At 44.4% G+C, this 21455-nt stretch overlaps 1 protein-coding gene across 2 annotated transcripts in view; it reads left to right on the top strand.

The window, feature by feature from the left end:
- Nucleotides 1-21455, top strand: part of ADAMTS17 (ADAM metallopeptidase with thrombospondin type 1 motif 17) — a 957220-nt gene that overhangs the window by 119198 nt on the left and 816567 nt on the right. For both annotated transcript variants that reach the window (XM_085644533.1, XM_085644532.1), the window contains exons 4-6: nt 3005-3177; nt 7177-7260; nt 18637-18794. In XM_085644533.1, the coding sequence (XP_085500659.1) occupies nt 3005-3177; nt 7177-7260; nt 18637-18794 (415 nt within the window). The remainder of the gene's footprint in view (nt 1-3004; nt 3178-7176; nt 7261-18636; nt 18795-21455) is intronic.

The raw sequence follows: 21455 nt of genomic DNA, 5'->3' as shown, positions 1-21455 counted from the left end.
CCGATTAGAGGAGCAGGCACAACAGGGCCTATCTATAATACTTGTTTTTCAGCACCTCCCCATGGAACTACACCTTGTGACCATCAGAACTTTGACCCACTCCAACACCCTCCAAAGACACCAGAAGTCTCAGGATCATTCTAGATGACAAGCTGATCATGATGGCACAGGTCAGCACAGTAAGCTTTGCTTGCTTCCACATCCTACGAATGCTTTGAAAAATCTTCAAGTGGCAACCGCAGAACCCCAGACAAACCGTCACACAAGACCTCTTTACAAGCCGACTCTATAACAGAAACGCACTGTACGCCAGAATCTCCAAACAACTACTGAACAGACCACCGATGCAAGACTCATACTCAACATCCCTCGCGGCACCCACATCTCACCTCTAGGAGCTCCGCTGACTTCCCTTTCACAAATTCCGCAAATTCAAACTCCTCACGCACACCTACAAAGCCCTACACAACACGGGACCCACATACGTCAACAGCCACATACACTTTAGCAAACCATTAAGGCAACTATGCTCAGCGTCGCACTCACTCGCAGACACCCCCCACATTCGCAAACGCAGAGCAGGAGGTTGCTCATTCTCCTACATAGCACCAAAAACATGGAACGACCTCCCACAACACATCAGTGACCCTCCTTACTACTTGAGTTTCGCAAGACGCTGAATACCTGGCTCTTCGACTAATTCAGGGGGGACTACATGCTTACATCCCCTGCACCGCAGGTGCACAGCAAATGCCAAATATGTAACTTTTATAGCAACTGTTTTGACTTGTGCTGTTTTTAGCTCTGGCCTAATAGCTGAGATGTCTGCAAGATGCATTGTTACCAAATATTTAAAATATACACAAAGTGAGCTTTGACTCTGCCCAGAAGAATATGTCTCTCTCACGTCATGCTTATGACCATTTAGTGTTTCATTTCGCCTTCTATGGAGTGCTTGCATTGCAATGCATGAGGGTCTATTTTACCTCTCAAAAGTATACTGAATCATTACACATTAGATCCATTATGAGATTTAGTATACAGAAACCTGGTTTTTTTTTGTTATGTGTTTTCACTGCAGAAAGCTCTTTAAACACATTTTAACTAGTACTCAAAATACAAGTCAGACCTGCTGTTTTTGTCGATTCTTGTTCCAAATTCCATTCTCCTTTTCTGTTTCTTTGGTTTGGGAAGTGCTCCTTGGCCCTTGGGTGACCGGAGCAGGCTTGAAGGGCCTTTTGCATTGCAGTACAACATAATGCATCACATAGTTCGCTAATTGTTTCCTACAAAGTGGGAGCTACACGATTGAAACGAATAAAGCACTCGGTTGAAGTGAAGAGAGATCGGATACTAGTGCAGCTGCAGAGTCAATCCGGTAACAATAAAGCAAAGGTATAGAGACCAACTCTTTGAAGGGTAGGTTGAAGCACCCAGCAGCGGCCCGTGCAGGTAAGAGCAGTGGGGCCGCGAGAGGGGGGTGGGGAGGATTTCGACAGACGACGATGAGGGAAAATTAATTAATTATTTAATTTTCCCACGTGGTTGTCTGTCGAATCCCCCCCAACCTGGCCCCACCGCTGTTACCTGCTAGGGCCACTGCTGGAAGCACCCCATATTGGTGAAGTGTGTCCCTTGGTGAAGTTTAAGCATCCTTCATAGTCTGCAGTTTCATCCCAGTGCGACAGCAGCGGCCGGTGCAGGTAAGCGCGGTGAGGCGGGGCAGGGCGGCTATGTCGACAGACGATGGAATAGGATCTATTTATTTATCTAATTTTCCCTATTCCATCGTCTGTCGACATCCCCCCGCCCGCCGCACTTACCTGCACCGGCTGCTGCTGCAGTGCCATAGGTTATGTCTAGGGTGTTGAGCGGGAATGCTGCACCAATGATGACGTAGGGTGAATCAGCCTTTGTCCTTATTCAGTAGGAACAATCCAGCCCGACCTGCCAAGCCAGGTCCTCTCTGAAATGTCATGTTATAGACACGTGATATATCGTAAGCAGCTCACTCCACATGGAGTATCCCGGCTCTGGATCCTAGTGATCAGAGGGCTGGAAATAGATGCCTCGCAGGCGAAATGAGATTAGAAAACCCAGATTTTAAGCAGCTTTTTAAAAGTAATAAAGATGTGGAATGTGCAAATCTGAAAGGGCAACTTATTCCAATCGAACAGGGCAAAGTAAGAAAAGGGATGACCACCTTTTCGAGTTGTCCGGATATGGGGAGGAGTAGCAAGTGCAGTGTCAAATGATCTAAGAATCCAAGAAAAGTGGTAAAAACTAATTCTGCAACAAACATAAAGTGATCCTACCCCATGCAGGGCTTTATGTGTAACAGAAAGGAGCTTAAAAATCCAGTGTTTCCTGACCAGAATCCAATGCAAAGAGCTCAGCAACAGACCTGATGGAGAGCTTAAGTGTCAGACCAGACATGCTGCTGTGTTCTGAACCACCTGTAATCTTGACAAGAGAGCCTGGTTCAAAATCAGTCTCTCTGAAAAAGAACACAACCAACCCAAGACTGGTTGCCGCCTATTTGGCCCTCTTCAGTGAGTTGCAGCTTGGTACCAGTGACATAGTGAGCACAGGACCCACATCTGTTCCTGTAGGTGCAGGACCAAAGCTGATGTACTTATGACGGAGTCTAATCTGAGGTGGCATTGTGGGCAAAAAAAGATGGTTTGGAATGCTCCCTGCAGCGATTTACAGTGGATAGACAATTTGCAAGCATTAAACCCATCACTTTATGTGTGTAGGTGTGTAGGTTTGTGTTTTGTGTTTTTTTTGTACTTGGCCTTACTATTCAGAACATGAGGAATACAATTTCGTGAAAATTTAGATTTTGACTAAAATTAACAAAAAATACAAGTTATAAGTCAAACTTCTTTTATTCCAACTTTAAATTAAATTTTATTTCTATACAGTGACAGTTTAAAGTTTTACCAATGGCACATGCACTATACCCGACACATAATAGTGTTATCATGTTAATGTTTTGCAGGCAAAAATAAAGAAAGAAAACCAAAGTCTGGGAGTGAGTGGCGGGAACGGAGGAATGCCATCAGGATGAACAGCGAGTACACAGTCGAAACGCTTGTGGTAGCAGATTCCGATATGGTTCAGTATCACGGCTCAGAGACTGCCCAGAGGTTTATCCTCACGGTGATGAACATGGTGAGTATACTTATCTAGCATAGTCATTCGGCAGGCGTCTTGGCCGCGTGTTCAAGCACCCTGCAATCGCATGCAACCTCTTCCTTCTCTGTGTGTTATCTCTGCTTCAGATGCACAGACAAGAGCAAAGTGGATATGTTGTGATCGTGAGATGTCAGTGTTCAATTTAAGACTTTGATAACTTCCTTAGTTCCCCATGTGACGACGATCCTTGTACACATCAGAACCTGGGAAGGACAACACTTTGCCTGAGTATTTTGGTTTGAGGGCATCTGCCTCTTTTCCAAAGTTTTCCACCCTTCTGTTGTAGTCAATCGCAGTGCCTAGATGAGCATTCGCCTTTAGACAAATCATCTCACTTCCTAAGAGGGTGGATGGATTAGCACTTAGGCACGTGACCTCAGAGGTTACAACCTCATTTTCAATGGTGAAAGACTATAATCTTGTGGATGCCATCAAGATCTTATCAGCTTCGTGGCTGCTAGGGATACAGTCGTTCCTTTGACAAAAGTAAGAGCCTTTTGCTTCTAGAGACATGGTGAGAAATTATAATCGCCATCATGTTGTTAAAAATGTATCACTTCTTCCTGACAAATGCTGACCTATCATGCCAGAGGGTGATTTTAATGACTGACCGCAAGCAGGCGAAAAAGCAATTTGAAGGTTAGAGTTAGGTCTGCCAACCCATCCTGGTTTGATAATGATTTAAGATCGAGGCTGGGGGGGATCATAAGAGTATTGTGGGCTGTTAGTTGGAATTTCTGCCTGTCCTCGGTGTTCAGAGGAAACTGGGTATACATGTATGTCAGAACCTAACAAAGGTCAAAAGGGTTGCTGTGATAAAGTACAGCTTTAATTGGGGAGTTCACAGTTACTCACATATCTTGCATTTCCAAAACTGAAATGACCTTCTTCATGATGTCTAATTGGAGAAAAAAATGTTTTAATCCCAATGTTGGTACAAGGGAAATGTTGAAATCTGAATCTCTTCTTAGGTCTCTAACTTTGGTTAATGGAATTAAGTGTTTGCTCTAAGGCTGTGAATTGGACGAACATAAAGGGAGGACCTACAAACATAAACACCTCACTTTGGAAGCATTGAATGGTAACCAGATGTCATTCATTTACAGCTCAGGCCTGCCAAAACACTTTGTCAGGTAAATTAGGGAATGGGAGCATGAAGAAACTTAAGTTAAATGTGTACACTCTCAACTTACGAGTTGCAGTGAAATACACATAATGTTAAAGAGAAGGATCAAGTCCAATTTATTATAATAAGTATTTGAGAACCCTGAGGGACTCCACGTGTCAGGAAGGGATTAGCAGACAAATAGCTTGACTTGATATCACCTGTCTCTGATAAAACATCAAACTTACCTAAGGCATAGCCGGCTACCCAACAAAACAATTCGTAGCATGCAGCTGTGTGGGATGGTTCACACTGTAGGAAACAGTGCAGATAGAGCTGATAGAATCAGAAAAGCTATCCCACTGTATTGAAAATCCCAAGTTGGACACCAATACTGCCGCAAATTCTGGGCAAAAGCCTGGTTCCATAGGACTCATACGACTGGAGGCATTCAGGTGTGGCTGAAATTGTTGTGTAGCCCCTGTCACAGTGATACATTAATGGCTACTGTAATGAGGTGAGGATGCAGCTCTAAATGTCAATTCCTAACATTAAAATAATGTGACTGGTTGAATTTTCTAATGGGAGAATGCAATTGATTTGTGTTACGTAAGATGGATTGAGCCAGTGGATGAAGAATGTACACTGCCTGAGAGCGGAGTATTCCGATTGGATTCTATAATTCACATCTTAGAAGTGCTTTCTGTGTATGTGGATTGGATTTTGAAAAGTTTGACAAGAGAGCCTAAGAGAAAAGGGTGTTAAAGATTAGTTACAGACTACAGTAGCTAGAGTTGACACATCCCTACGGCTGATAATAGATATGATGCGCCTAGGCTAGACGCTTCAATGTAGAGTTACCCTGAGTGCTCCCCATCACTCAATGTGAGGAGCCCCAGCACCACATTTTAGGGAAAGATGGGCATCACCCTTTATAGGACTTGAAACAACTGCGGAGCGAGCAGATCGCAAGATAAAAACCCCATGAATTAATATGATCCCATAAAATGGCAAGTCCACTCCAGGGATTCAAATCCAGTATGGACAAATTAGGTTAGAGTGAGAATGGGAGACTAGTGTGCTCCCCGAGTATGATTAAAAAGCAACTTTTCTGACTGACATTACCCTATTATACAGGTATAGGGTGATAGTTGCATTCTGACTAGATGATATGTCCTCAGATGTCATTGCCTGGCTTCCCAGCAAATTGATGGACAGCAGTAAGAACACAAAGTACCAAAATAATAGATGCCCTTAAATTAAATGTGGCAAACACAAGGAGATGATGAACGGAGTGCTGAAACTTTTCAGACACTCACCCCCAATCACTGATCTGGGTTTAATCGATCCTCATTCTTTAACTCACTTCGCCACCCTACTTCAGACCCAGCTATATGCAAATCAGTCTTGACCCTGTGCCTCATGCGAACAGTCCAGCCCGATCTGCCAAGCCAGGTCTTCCCTAGACCGGAAACGAGCATCCTGGGACCAGTTTCAGGGTAACCCCCTCATCAGCCAGGCTAGCTTGAATCCAGTGGCAAAGTGAGCCAGGGTCCCACGTCTGGGCATACCCTGCCAACCTAGGGTGAACAAAGTAAACACAAGTAGATGATGGACAGAGCACTGAAACTTTTCAGACACTCACCCCCTGTCACTGATCTAGGCTGAATCCGTAATCATTCTTTTGCTCATTTTGCCACCCCAGTTCAGACCCAGCTATATGCAAATCAGTCTTGACCCTGTGCCTCATGGGAACCAGGTGATGTAGCTGTCAAACAGAACAATCTGTAAACAGGCTGGATAGCCATAAACCAGGGCATCTGTAAAGCAAACAACTCTCAGAAGAAACTGTGTGTGTTAACTAAATGGGTGTACACCCCTTGAGATAAAATGGGAGTGGAGAATGGTCCTGACTTAAGGCAAAGCAGTGATTGCTTAGTCACCAAATGGGCAGGCATTCATTTCCTAAACAAGGGAGCATGTCATAACTCCCACAGCAATGTATTATTATGTCAAGGCTCTCTTCAGTTGGAACAGAGGTGGTGGGTATAAAGATGTGTTTTTAAGCTAAGGGGCAAAAGTCCATTTTATAACCTAACTCAGATTTCTCCATTATCTAGAGATAGTATACTTAGATAAGCAAAAAATAGAGACAAAGATGTGCCACTGATAATCCATTTTACAAGTGGATACAAGATCTGCTAGAAGGCAAGCATTGTGCCTTTTTTGTACATCCTGTGGGAAACAGGAAGAGGTAGAAAGTAGTCACAAATTCAGATAGGGTAATGGACTAACTCTTCTTGGTCAATGGGTGTGCAGGCCTGAACGTGGCAGGCAAGAGTAAGATGACTTCAACAATACTCGCTTCTGACTGGAAGGTAGTATGATGACTTGCCCTACTCTCACCTGGGTAGGAGAAAGTATCATGTCTTCCTCTACTCTTTCCTGGGTGTGGAAGTAGGATGGCTCTGCCCACTCTCCCTCTCTCCCAGCCTGAAAGAGTAAGATGCCTTGCACTTCTCTCTTCCAATACAGATAGTTGATTGCTTCCTACTCTTACCTGAGTCGGAGAGAATAGGACGGCTTTCACTATGTCTCCTGAATGTGACAGAGGAGGGTGAGTTCCTCAACAATCACCCAGGCAAATAGAGGAGGAGGACTTAATTTACTCTCTCCAGGCCAGACAGTGTGAGAAACTTTGGGCAAATGGGCAGAAAGTGTGGGTAAATTGGGGTTTTTGTTCCAGTTTCGGTCGCCAGTTTGTTTAGTTTACCTGCAAGTCTGTGCAGCATCAGTCTGCATTACAATATGTATGTTTTCTTTTTTAAGTTTGCTGTGTGTTTAACGCATGTTTTAAATGTGTTTGTCAGGTGTACAACATGTTCCAGCACCAGAGCCTAGGCATCCGAGTCAACATTCAGGTCACAAAGTTAGTCCTGCTACGCCAGCGTCCGGTACGTACTCCGAATTTACACGTTGAAAATGTGTTACAGCACAGCTGGAATTTATATGTATGTGGTGTCAGTCCAGGTTTTGTGCAATTTTACATACTCAAAGTTGGAGGGCAAACTACAGGCCTGGTACCTTTGTGAAATAAGGGCAGCAGGTTAAGGCACCTTTGGCAGGGATCTGTGCTGGTACCTACAAGTCACATGCTCGAACAGTGTTGCAGCCTAGGCAGCCTCTCATCCTTCCAAAATGAATGCAATGAGGACCATTGTTTGAGGTAATATTTTGAGGGTAGTTGTTTAGGAGGTAGTCAAGGTTTTCTTTCCACATAGATGTTGAGATCTTCAAGTAAATTATTTTTTATGTTGGGAGCAGAGGTTCACATTCCAAGAAAAATCAATTTACCAAATTTTGAAAAGGATTCATGTATGATTTCAGCAGATATCCTGAAAGGGGTTCATGCCCTGATTATGCAGATGCATACTATGGAATGTTAAAGCACCTATGCTCGTCTTGGTCAAGACAAGTTATTTTTTAGAGGTATTTGTTGAAGGGTTATACCTGTCTCCCTCAAAGGTTATTTGGAAGAGATTAAAACTGAATCACTTTGACTACTTTAAATAACTTGGTACCTATTTGCTATATTACAACTTGTTCTAATTTTAGAGGCTTCTGTATGTGATGTTTAGTAAGGAGTCTGCTATGGAAAATTGTTGAAGTAAGGGGACATCTGAGTGTTGTCATTTTCGTGACCATCTAGATGTTAGCACCCAAGCTGTGTGTCAGCCAGGACATGAGATACCTCCCTAGATCTCCACTCCACAGGCTCTTTGACAGTCTTATTACTTTTTGTATGCAAGATCTTAGTACACAGGCAGATTCATGCTAATTGCAAACCTGTTTCTATGTCTTTAAGATACTGGCAGGGCTTCTGTGCCTACCCTGGTTTTCCCTCCTCCTTTCTTACGACTCAGATCCATGTTTGTCTATGTCTATGTATGAGATTTATAAAACGCGACTGTTACTCCAAAGAGTGTCCTTACGCTTCTGCAGAAGGACCATCAGTGAGAATAAAGAAGGACAGAACTAGGGGCATCAGAAAAGCCAGTTTTTAAGATTTTTCCGGAATGCAGGTATTGCCTTAATGCACCTAAGAGTCAATGGAAGCTTGTTCCAGAGAGAAGGGCCCAGGAAGGAGAGAGATCTGCCCCCGCCCTTGCCTTTCTAATACGAGGAACTATAGGTAGACAAAGATTTTCAGAACAGAGGTTTCTCTGGGGAGTGCAGAGCTTAACTCTGTCTTGTAGATAGCCAGGCCAGTTTCATTGAGTGCTTTCTGGGTAACAAGCAGTATCTTAAAAATGATCCTCTTCCTGACCGGGAGCCAATGATGGCTTTGAAGAAGGTAAGTGACGTGGGATTTGCGTGGAAGCCCAAAGATGGCACGTGCTGCTGCAATCTGGAGTAACTGCAGCCTGTCGATCCGGTATTTGGGCAATCCTATGTACAGACTGTTTCCGTAGTCAAGTCGTGAGATAATCCATGCTTGCGTCACTTGTTATCTAGCCTTAAAAGGTAAGAGATAGAAACATTTCCTAAGTACACGAAGGAGGGCAAAACCAGTGTCCACCACCGAGTTAACTCTGGAACGAAATGACAGTTGCCCATCAAATTTGAAGCCTAGGTTTTTTTCCACCAGACTTTGAAATAGCAGGGGGGTGTGGCATCCTCAGGCCAGAAAGTCTTCCACGGTGTCTCGGCCTCTGAGCCAAAAAAAAGAGGGGCTCAGTCTTCCCGGCATTACATTTGAGTTGGTTACTGGATAGCCAACTGAACGTTGCAGTAGGACAGTTATGAATTTTCTCTCTTGGGAAAGCCTCCCGGGAAAAAAGGAGTTGGGTGTCATCTGCATATGACACAGTTTTTTCCCCAAAGGATTCACCAAAGAGGCCCAGGCAAAGAGATAGACATTAGATAGCGTTGGACTCAGGGATGAGCCCTGTGGCACTCCTACCCGTAGCTTACGGGAGATAGCAGAGAAAGGGTTACACCATGCCTCTTGTCCTCGTTCCTCCAAAAACAAAGCAAACCAGCCCTCTAACTCCCATCGAATGTAGACAAGCTAAAAGGATGGGGTGAGAGTTGGTGTCGAATGCTGCTGATAGCTCGAGCAAAACCAGCAGTGCTGTGTGATCCTGACTGAGACTGAGGCAGATGGAATCAAGTACTTCCAGCAAAGCAGACTCAGTGCTGGGCCAGAAGCCAGATTGGCTAGCTTGAAGCAAGTTGTTGCTTTCTAAGTATGTGAAAATCTGTTGGTTAACATGTTTCTCAAGTACTTTTGATAGAGCTGGGAGGAGAGAGATTGGTTTGTAATTGGTTGGGTCATTAGGGTCTGCCTGAGCATTTTTTAAATGGGGTAGAATTTTCACCTGTTTTAATGCTCTAGGCATTGTAGCTGATAGAAGGGAACTATTAAATAAGCGATGCACCAGATGTTCACCCTTATGTCTCTGCCTTGGCCTTGTGTAATTGCATACATTGCCTGAGCTGGTAAGCTTGTTTCCAAGATGATCAGTAACAAAGCAAAGGGCATGAGTTAGGCACAATGAGTGTGCTGTACGTGTGATTAATAAGTAAGTATTCTAATTGTTCTATCCCTGTTTTTTTGGCAGCAAGTACAAGGCTCTTAAGCCTGACAATGTGAAAGATGTGAAATCTGAACTACAGAGTCTCACCAAGAGTGTATGCCTGACCTCTGCCGCTTGCAAGGGTCATCTTGTTGGCTGGGAGACCAAAGTAAGCATTGTTAGCATTGTGCTGTCATGAGGATGGCAGGACCACCATAGATGTACCTCTGGAGGAATAATGATTGTCAGAGGAAGATTCTTTTTATGGTTAAATTTAGGGTAATTCATGGTGCCACAAAAACGTCTTGGTGGACTTTTTTTCTACTTGTCTGTAGTAATCACACAGGAACGTCAGGAGAGTTCAGGTAAGGTTATTACCATAATAGAGCTACACGGTAGAGGAGGATGGACACTCAGGAGCTCCTCCACGGCCAACTACAGTTCAACTGTAAGAACTTTAACACTAGCATTCCAAACTCACCCACATCATGACATTCTTAACTAAAATCTCTGACACCTGATTTTAGCTGTATGCTAGGTGTTACACATTTTCCCTTCTCCCACAACTGACAAAAAGCAATATAATTGTATCAAATGGCACCTGGAGGATACACAAACATTAAAGACACACACAACACACATCAAAACCCCTTACACAAAGAGCACATAAATGCAATCAGGTACGCAACCTGGTTGGTATAACTAGACTTCTAGAACTTGAACGTCTAGGCTGACCCGGAATTTCACAAAGTCATCTTGAACTGCTTTTGGCTGTTCACATTCCTGTCCAGGTACAAGACTGTCAAAAGGAGTACAATTTTTGAGATGGCAAACTTCACAGTTGTCAGGCACTTACCCACCTTAACAATCTTTGCTAAATCCCACCATAGCCCAACATTAACTTTCTTGGTATTACCACATATCTTTTCCACCTTGACAGCACTACTGAACTAACTTTTCCCTTTCCGCACAAGGACAGAAGACTTGATGCAAACCATGTCCCCAACCATCACAGTGATCAACTTGACATTTTTGGGGTCATACCAGCCTGTCTGCTTTTCTTGTGTAAGACGCACATTCTTCACCAAGTCCATCAACTGTTTCATATCCGACTCACACTTTAGCCATTTTACCATCCACGCTGGACTGAAACTGGTGTTCGCCTTCCTACCTCTCAGCAGTTCAAAGTGAGACGCCTTGGTTGTAGAGTGTGGTGTAGTTCTATAGAACCATAACATACTACGGATAGACTTTACCACATCCAGATTCGCATTCTTGGCCCACTTGATGCACTTGCCTACCACATGGTTCATCCTCTACCCCCAGACCATTGGTTGTAGGGTGGTATAGGGAGCTCATCAGATGTTTGAGCCCGACTTCTCCTGGAACACTTGCAGATCTTTACTAATTAACTGTGTGCCATTATCTGAAACAACAAATTCAGGAAATCCCTCTCTCACGAAAATGTCTCTAAGAAATTCAACAATTGCACCCACACTAGGTTCTTAAACCATCTAGAGTGCAGGCCATTTTGATCCATAATCAGCCAGTACAATTATAAATCTGGCACCACCCGGCAAAGAATCATACGATCCCATAATGTTGATCCCAAGCTTGATACATGGCCCTGAAGGACACTCAATCGGTATAAGTGGTGGAGTAGCCTTCTTCAGACTCTCGTCAGCTGTCCTGCAGACACAGCACTCTTCCACCATCTCATCAACTTCAGTGTCCATTCTTGGCCATTAAAAAGATTCACAAATATGTTGCTTGGTGAGAGAAGACCCCAGGTGTCCCTCATGGGCATTTTTTATTATGCTGTTTCTCACAGAATGTGGAGGGATCAACTTGTCTGATCTTAGAAGAAGGCCATCCTCAACTGAAATCGCAACACTCATCTTTCAATAGGGTTTTTACAAAGGAGACAAAACCTTCTGTAGGCCAACCTCCTTTAACTTTGTCTAAGACCTGTTTCAAAAGCTGATCCCCCTTCACAGCCTCTATCCATTCTCCCTACGAACAAACCTTCAATTCTGGAATTTCTAGAGAAGCCACCAAGCAATCCTTGAAGTCTTCAACTATCAAATCAGACAACTTTGCATCACCGTCATCATCCCCTTTGCACAGAAATCGTGAAAGAAAATCAGTTCTGCTGTTCCTACCACAAGGGATGTGGACCACATTGAATTGGTAGTGCACCAATTTGGTGGAGGGTCTTAACATTTTGGGTGTACAATACTTCCACCTCACCCAAAATGTAGACGAGTGGTTTGTGGTCTGTCTGTAGTTTCAACCGTCTTCCCCACACATATGTGCGGAACTTCTCGATAGACCACCAGCAAGCCAACAGTTCTTTTACTAGAAGAGTACTGCAACTCCCCCAGCACTCTTGAAGCAAAAGCTATAGTGTGTTCACTTTCACAATCCCTCTGCATGAGAATAGCACCTAGCCCTACTTGACTAACATTGTAGTGAGTTCCTACTTAGGCCTACTGTAGTTTTCCCTTATTGTAGCCTAACTGCACGTTGTAGGCCACATTTGCTTTGCACAGCCACACGTAACATAAATATTTTTGTGCCACAATATTATACATAGGCTGCACATGGTATTATTGTTATTCAGCTCTTCTGCTGGGATTCAGTCTGAACTTTTTGTACAAGGTCAATCAACATCATGTCCCATTTTCCTGTGCTCCATAAAGCAATCAATCAATAATCTTTTAAAGCACGACTACTCACATGTGATGGTCTCAAGGCGCTGGGGGGTGGGGAGTCAATCTGTGTTTCCAGCGAAGAGTCAGGTCTTGAGGTCCTTCCTGAATTGCTGCCGATATGGGGATTGCCTGAGGTGCAGAGGCAGGGAGTTCAAGATCTTTGTAGCGAGGTAGGAGAAGGATCTTTCTGCAGTCATGGTTTTGCGGATCCATGGGATGGTGGCCAGGGCCAGTTGGGCGGAGAAGAGATGTCTGGTGGGAGAGTAGAAGGAGAGGCGATGGTTGAGGTTTGCGGGTCCGGCATTTTCGAGGGCTCTGTAGGCATGCGTGAGGAGCTTGAAGGTGATTCTTCTGTTGACAGGTAGCCAGTGAAGGTCTTTCAGATGGCCGGGGATGTGGCTCTGATGTGGGATGTCCAGGATGAGTCTGGTGGTGGCAGTTTTCTGGGACGTTTCTGGGGAGTTTTGGAGTTTCTGGGTGGTACCGACATTGCTGTAGTCAAGCCCGCTGCTGACAAGTGCATGGGTGACCATTTTCCTGGACTCGGTGGGGATCCACTTGAAGATCTTATGGAGCAGGCGGAGAGTGTGGAAGCAGGAGGGTGAAGCGGCGTTGATTTGGCTGTTCATAAAGAGCAAGGAGTCCAGGATGATGCAGAGGTTTTTTGCGTGGTGCGTGGGTGTGTGGGGGGGTCCGAGCACTGCATGCCACCAGCAGTCGCCCCAGACCGAGGGGGAGGAGCACAGGAGGAGGACTGTGGTCTGGTCTGAGTTAAGCTTGAGACAGCTGTCCTTTGTCGAGGTGGCAACTGCCTTCATCCCATTGTGGAAGTTGCTTTTGGCAGCTGTGGGTTCATCTGTGAGGGAGAGTCAGCTGGGTCTCATCGACGTAGAAAACTATGTTGAGTCCGTTGGTTCTGACAATGGCTACAAGCGGGGCCATGGAGATGTTGACAAGGGTTGGGCTTAGGGAAGAACCCTGAGGCACTCCCCAGCTGATCTATGTGGGTTCTGAGTTGAACGGTAGAAATCTGACTCTCTGTGTTTGGCCGGTGAGGAAGGAGCGTATCCATTCTAGGGCTTTGTTGTGGATGCCAGCGTTAGGGATTCTTGCACAGCGGGTGTGGTGGGAGACGGTTTGAAGGCAGCTGAGAAGTCCAGTAGGATGAGGGCAGCAGTTTTGCCTCAGGAGGGCGTGGATGTCGTCTGTACGGGCGAGGAGAGCGGTCTTCATGCTGTGGTTACTTCTGAAGCCGGATTAGGAGAGGTCCAGGATGTTGTTTGTTTCGATTAACTTGGCGAGCTGGGCATTGATGGCTTACTCGATCAACTTGGCTGGGAAGGGGAGCAGAGAGATGGGTCTGTAGTTCTTGAGGTCTGTTGGGTCGGTAGAGGGTTTTTTCCTTCCTCATGGGGTTGATTTCTGTGTGCTTCCAGTTTTCCAGGAAGGTTGAGAGTCAATGGAGCAGTTGATGGAGTGGCAGAGTCCTGGTGAGATGGAGGTGCTGGCTCTGTTGAAGGTGTGGTGAGGGTAGGGATTCAAGTGGGCTCCGGATTGGATGCTCTTCATGGTCCTGAGGGTGCCATCAGAGGTAAGGGTCATCCAGTTGGTCAAGGTCTGCTGGGGTCTGGAATCATTGGGTGCGGTGGTAGCAAGCAGGGTGGGTGGGTCTTTGGTTGTGAAGCTTTCATAGATCTCCTTGATCAAACAAGCAACATCTGATAACATTAGACAGAACACAGAGGAACAGCTGCTGTTTTCAAGTGAGACACTTTTTATCACAAACATGGACACTTGCTTTTTGAAAACAGCGATGAAAGGTCATAGAATGGACATGCTAAATTTGCACAACCTGAGATGCAGATTTATGGGGGTCGGTTGTAATCCCAGAGATCTCTGATATATCACTGTGCTCGCTTAGTGAGGATAGGCTTTGTCAGATAAATCATTTGCCATGGTAGGACTTTTTATTGTTTATAGTTTACTTGTAATGCTCATTACACTGCTAAGTTGTATATGTTTCCTGATTGCAGCATAGTTGCTTCATGATAGATCATGATAGTTTCAATAAATATTGTACACTGTCCTTGTCTCTTTCTTTTGTTTATTATGAACATGCTTGAGTGAGAAAACAAAAGGTGACAATCTGTTTCCACGGTTCCCCTGGGGTCTAGAGAGTTGTGGTCTGGGGTGCCAATTTGGCTAGGTTTGGAGGGCATGTAAGGCACTATGAGCTAATCTGATCAGGGCCCATTGGTACAGATGTGTTATGGTGACGTAGTCCCTACATTCTGACGTCCTGTGATCCCAGGTATAGTTCTGTTTCCAAAAAGCATCCCTGCAACATGGCGCCGCCAACATTTGGTCTGTTACTTATTCAAGGGTCTCCTAAGTAGTACTTGTGCGTGTCTATAACAACCCTCACACCTAACACCGGAGACTTCCGTGGTGTTGGGGATTAATCCTTCACAGTATTAAGGAAGCAGACTTCCGTGGTGTTGGGGATTAATCCTTCACAGTATTAAGGAAGCACTTCATTCTGCTAGTTTTTCAAGCTTGAAACTTTAAAAGGATAACCCATTTTTGTCCTGCACTTTCCATTGCCTTTTCTTACCATGGCACAGCTACAACCTATTGCAACAGCTGCTAATTGCAGACCTACTGTTCATGAGCATGTTAATGCACATGGCCTTACTAATGTAGTTGGTGACTTTATTTTCGTTGTTGAAGCCCACAATGGCTCTCGGCTTGAAGTATTTTATTCTTGGGTCAATTTACCGTTTGTGGCTCCTCAAACTAACACTTTTCATGAATACACAGTTGCTTAAGCGCCAGCGGTGTACAGAGTGTATGTGCTCTTAGAGATAGCACTTTCACATTGGGAACACACCACGTGTTTCCGCAGCGCCCTTTCACATCTCATTGCACCAGTACATATAGGTCCCCTAATTAATGAAGGAGCGACCTGGCCAACTTTAGCTGGATACACACCATACCCTGATTATGCAAATCTTACTGCTCCACAACTACAACCATTATACGCTAGTCTGGTTTGATTGTATAGACATTTAACTGAATATGTTTCACGCACCTTGTTGGCTGTGCCAGCGAGGCCTGGCCTACCAGGGCAAGACCAGATGCCAGCAGTGCAAACAATAAGTCCTGTACTTGACCAACTCAGTTATGGGCAAAATTCCCACTAAACGTGAGGAAATTCTATTTTGGATCGACTTAAAAAAATCAACCATATTGAAGCTGTGTTTCCCCTTACATGAGCAAGAGACAGGCACAGAATATTGACTATGTTCTTACCCCATGGAATGGTTCCTGCAATAGGTGACTGTAACACTTGGGATACAGTCTTTGTCACTGTATATACCATCAGTCATTGCACTCCACCAATGTCAGTCTTGCCGGACGTGTTAAAACAAATACAGAATGAACACTGGGCAGCTGCTTCCCTGGATTTGGGGATGAAACTAATGAGACATTTTCCTGGGCTGTCCACGATGATTCTGTCTATCATTAAAGACGAAGCAACATCTCTGGCTATACGTCAGAGGCTCACAGCAGTCGTACAAGCCAACTGTGAACGTGAGTTACCTATAATTATTGCTGATGTATATACATCCTTAGGACACAATATTTTGGGAACCAGACCTACTAAACCACCACTCGGCAAACCTAATACTGACAAGGATGCCAAGCAGACCCGTGAGTTTCTTTAAAAAAATGGGATAAATCTAAGCAACCACAGAGAGGTAAACCTCTCGGAGGGTCTCCACCCCCAAAGCCCTCTGAGAGGCACTGCGATTTTTGTGATAGCATTAAAATCAAGGCTCCAGACAGGTATCAGATTTCTGATACACGTTCTCCGTGTTCCTTGCAGGACTCATCTGACACACAGTACGAGAGAGTAGGGCGACCTGAGCTCAGACAAGAGGAGTACATGGAGCCGAAAAGATAAAGGAGGAAAAAATATCCTGCTTATAAAAACAAATTTCAGAAAAAGAAGGTTGCGGCTACAACTGCAAAATATGCCACAAACGCTAAGAACCCTCCTTCCGAACAGTTGGGCCATGACTCTCCTCAAAAGCATTGCAGAAGTCTGTATAGCATGCCACAATCTCCGGGTGTTTCTGGCAGTGAGAGCAACTGATAACTTTTTTACAGTTGAAACCCCAGTTAAGCGCATAGCCCCTCCAGATAGGTTATATGATATATATATTCAAATTGAGGATGACATACAGTTCACCATTAAAGTAATTTTCTGGGACAATTTTACTTTGTCTTATGATATCCTTTTAGTGGAGGTTGAGTGGCCTCCACCGTTTGTCAAAACATCCCCACAGTTTGAGGATGTATTAATTCTTTCATTTTCTGCTCTTGTCTCTGAAGTCAGACAAGTTTATGCAACTGAACATTCCAGCAGAGTTCCACAAATTGGGAATCTCGTGCCAGAGAAGGTGGCGGTAAAGAAGGAGTTTGGCCCATCATATCGAGCACAGGTACCAGTCCTTGGCATACAAAGTACAAGAACTATAAGCTTGCCACCACTTCCTGGTTCCAAGGACAATCTATTTGTCTCTCATGATCACATCAAATTACATCATGTGGCCGATTCTCAACAGTAGGCCACAATGAGTTCTTGGTAGGTCCCTAACTCCTCTTATTACCATAAAAGAAATTCCGCTATAGCTAGTGAGCACCACCAAAGCTGTTTCTTCACAGCTGGAGAGGGGTGAAGAATGCACTACAATTAATACTGCATCCCCTACAACTGTCAGCAACAAGTCTGAAGTTAGTACTGTTCTAAACACTGCGTCTTCTGCAGCTGAAGTTGTCTATAAGGATCCAATGCTTTTTGATTTCACCGATCGAGTCGCTGTACCTGAGGCACCAGTTTTTCGATGAACTGATTCTGGGTTTTATGTGGGTTGAGAGGGTTTTTCTTTGGATTATTTTGATGATTCTTCCATTGCGGGGGAAATACTTGTGTTGCACACTTACCTCATGGGATCACCTGGTAAATTTGGCAAATGCTTTGTGTGCCAGCCTGAAATCAGATATGCTACGTTGCTCCGCTGTAGACAAGGTCATGCGCCTCAAGGAGACCAGTGGCAAGATGCGTTCTGTGTCTCATGATGTAACCCTTTCTCACCGCCAACAAATTGTAGTAATCACACAGGTATCTTCAGAAGAGTTCAGGTAAGTTTATTACCACAATAGAGCTACATGGTAGCAGAGGAGGAACACACAGGAGCTCCTCTAGTGCCAACTACAGTTTATCATGATATTTTTAAATAGAATCTCTATGACACCAGATTCTAGCTGTATGCTAAGTATTACAAGATCCCAACCTGTTCCCTTCATGATTACCCTAGCAGCTGTGTCCCAGACATTCTTCTCTGATTGCATCCCTCCCTCACATGCTGCCATATTTCCTCCTGGTACTGTTGCCCATCAGCATGAATGATGGTTGCATGCTGCTCACAATCTAGTGTGTTTGGGGAAGAGTATACCCACAGTGCATGATAGAACCCTTTGCCCTGCAAGGTGTGCAAACTTTGCTGTTCATCTGTGGCTGCTGCTCCCTCCCTACATTATATGGTTCTTCTCTTCCTTTTATTACGGCATAAATGCTGTACCCAAGATGTATGAGAAGCCAGGACACTCACAGCATGGACGGGCATGTCCGTAAGTGCACAGCTAGATTTTATTGCTGCTTCCCATACAAACCCCTACCTGCCCCCTCCTCAGACCTTGTCCAGTGTCAGCTGAGTACTCCCTCCCCCAACAAACAACCCCTGTCCCTTATGGAGCCCGTGGAAGTTGCAATACATTCTCAACACCTTCAGCATGTTAAGAATTGTGTCTATTGCTGTTGATTAGAGGTCCTACAATGCATTAATTTTTATCTTGTAATCTTGTTATTATTGTGATTCAGCCTAAAAATTAGCAAAAGTGCGAGACATTTTTATTTAACAGCTCAATCATGTCTTCGCCCAAAATAACTGGTTATGTCTGTTTCTTAAAGGCACAGTTATCTATTGGACACCATGGGGAAAGGGCTTTGGAGAGTTTTTGTCACTGGCAGAATGAGGAATATGGAGGCACCAGCTACCTCGGCAACAACCAGGTGCCCGGTGGGAAGGATGACACGCCCCCTGTCGACGCTGCTGTCTTTATGACCAGGTATTTCACACACACCTGCTTCTTTTGGAGTAAAGCAAATTATATACGTTATCATTGCTGTTATTATTATCCCTTATAAAACAAGCATTGGCATAGCCAATAGGTCTCCCCTTTGGGACCTTATAAGTATTTAGTCATGCAGCACAATATCCTCGGTGCAACAACATCAACTGTTGCATGGCTAAACAGTTATAAGGTCTCAAAGGCAAGACCTATTGGCTATGCCAATGCTTGTTTCATGTACTTTCTAGTCCATCGCCTTAGACTGGTCTTAAAAAAACAATCTTATCAAAACATTCTCAGAATTCACATCTCTGGTTGCCATTGCTAAAACCCACCTCTGGGTTTTCTATTTCCCATAAGTCCACACATAAAGCAAAGCCCAGCTGTTGAATTCTGGCACTGCTCATTAGCACTTGGTAGCAGTCGTATTGTTCGTGGGTATCTCCAGCACTGTCTTGGGTTGGTTCAGTTATTTTCTGACAGATATCAATTTGTTAAAACAACTTCTCTAGATCCCCTTTTGGTCAACTGCAGTGGCTAACAGCATAATCGGAGCTATGATGATCAACTTTTACATAAGTCACGTGAGCCCTGCTTGCCCATTGACTTCTCTCCATCAATATGCTTTTGACACACAGCTGTATCTCAGTATCATTTTTCTGCAACATCCAGATGCTGCCCAGACTCCATCCAAACTTTGATGTGTGCCGTCTAACAAAAGCTCAACTTAACCAAAAAGATTTCATGTTCTTCGGTAGCTGCAGTTTCATCTAGTTCCCAATATGAACCACAGTGACTATCCTACTTTTGTTACCACCTGTGCCAAGCCAAGTTGTCTTCCATCTAAATGATAATCTGTCCTATAAGGACCACGTACATGTCCAACCACACATCTCTGCCCAAGCACTGCATCCATGTGCCGCTTGTACTTAATTCTGCCATTGGCTTCCCTTACTAAGATCTTGTCCTGTCTCATGGCAGAGCCACTGCTGTGCTGAGTGGCTTTCCTTGCACCATTTTAGCATAATGAAAGCTCTTGCTTTCATAGCTGCCTGCCTCTTTTGCAATCAAAGGAACTTTGACCTTATAGCCCCAACTCAAAACTAATTTGCCTTCTCCCCCTACCAGACTACATCACATTTTCCTCATACTGTGTAATGTACAAAACGTCTCTGCAAACAAAACACTGTCATGCAGACAAGCTCAGCAACTTTGTCAGTCTGCGCATAATACACTGCACTTGAGATACTGAACGACCAAAAGAAAGGTTAAAAAAAACACAAGCTTTTTCTTTTTGCCTCTAGACTGTTAAGTGACTTGTGTTGTCATCTCCGCTTATCATCATCTGTGCACCCTCTCATTGGCTCGTCCCCTTTTAATACTCGCCTTACAGCTGATTCCTTTCCAAATGTTTCAGAAAGTCTGTGTACCTCCGTGCGATCTATAATTGTTCTTGCAAGCACTCTGTAGTCACATGTGTCAGATGAATACCCCTGTGCTGTGTTCATATTCTGTGACCCTTTGAAATTTTGGCTTGTGCTGCATAAATACCCAAAATAAAAGGACAAAAATAAAATCCTATCTAAAATGTTGGCGTGACTGCGATGAGTATTAAGAATGAATCCGTATTTGTGGTGATTTTTCCTGAAAACTCCTGGCTTGACAAGTCGCCTTTTGTCCATTGTCTGCACACTGACCCAGTCTCAGTGCTTTGATTTCTTGGTAGCGGACAATAAATCCATAGCTAATTTCTGCCACGATGCAGCGTAGTGTTCTTCGGTCATAGATTCTATTGGTCTTCGATGGTTAAGGAACAGTGAAGAATGCCCCTCTTTGTCCTTACTTCAGCCCTGAGTGCTTACAACTGGAGTGTGCTTTGGAGATGAGCACAGTCCAGAACCACTCTTTCACCACATTTCCTTTCCAATACTGTTCCTGTTAATCCCTGTCCAAGCATGGTTCTGGGTTATCTGGCAGAGGGCCGTGCTTTCCCAGGGTACCATATTACTGGGCATCTACGGGTGCCCAGATGGTAGGATGCACTGTCCCTGCCGCTACAGTTGCCGAAATGCAGACTGGCTGTGAAAGAAAGCACATTTCTCTTCAATAAGGAAGGTGTTAGCAATTTACCAATGCATTGCATTTAATTTCTAGAAAAAGTAGCTTAAGGACCTCAGTCTAAACGGGTGAAAAGTCCTCGATTTTTAAATCTGAACAGTTCTAAAGAATGACTGTATGTGGCAGATGCTAAACCCCTGTCACTTAACCGTCCACTCTCCCCATTGCCGAACTGTTGTTGATGCATCGTTGTCCAGGAGGACGTGACTCCTCGATTTCTTTTGGCTTTTGATTTGTATGTTCAATTCCACTCTTGAGATTCAGGAATTGGCTGCAAGGCGCCGATATGAATGATGCAACCGGCCGTTGTTGGTGTAACTTTCTAGCTAACCCGAGCACAGTTAGGAGTTGAGCGTTTCCAACCTGCTAGGTTTTAGTAACGCGAGCAAATGTCTTTAAATCTAAAGCTGCTGCCTGGATTGAAAAAAATAACCTGCACTGCTGTTTTAGGTGAGGCGAAATCAGCAGCTCTGAAATCGTGCAACTTGAGAGCAGTCGCCCCCGCGCTCTTCTGCTTTCAGAACTAGTAAGTGCGACTTT

Source organism: Triturus cristatus, chromosome 3_1 (genome assembly GCF_964204655.1).
Source record: "Triturus cristatus chromosome 3_1, aTriCri1.1, whole genome shotgun sequence".
In the NCBI taxonomy this organism is placed as follows: Eukaryota; Metazoa; Chordata; class Amphibia; order Caudata; family Salamandridae; genus Triturus; species Triturus cristatus.
The sequence above is the reverse complement of the archived record's forward strand: the minus strand, read 5'-3'. Positions and strand labels throughout refer to the sequence as shown.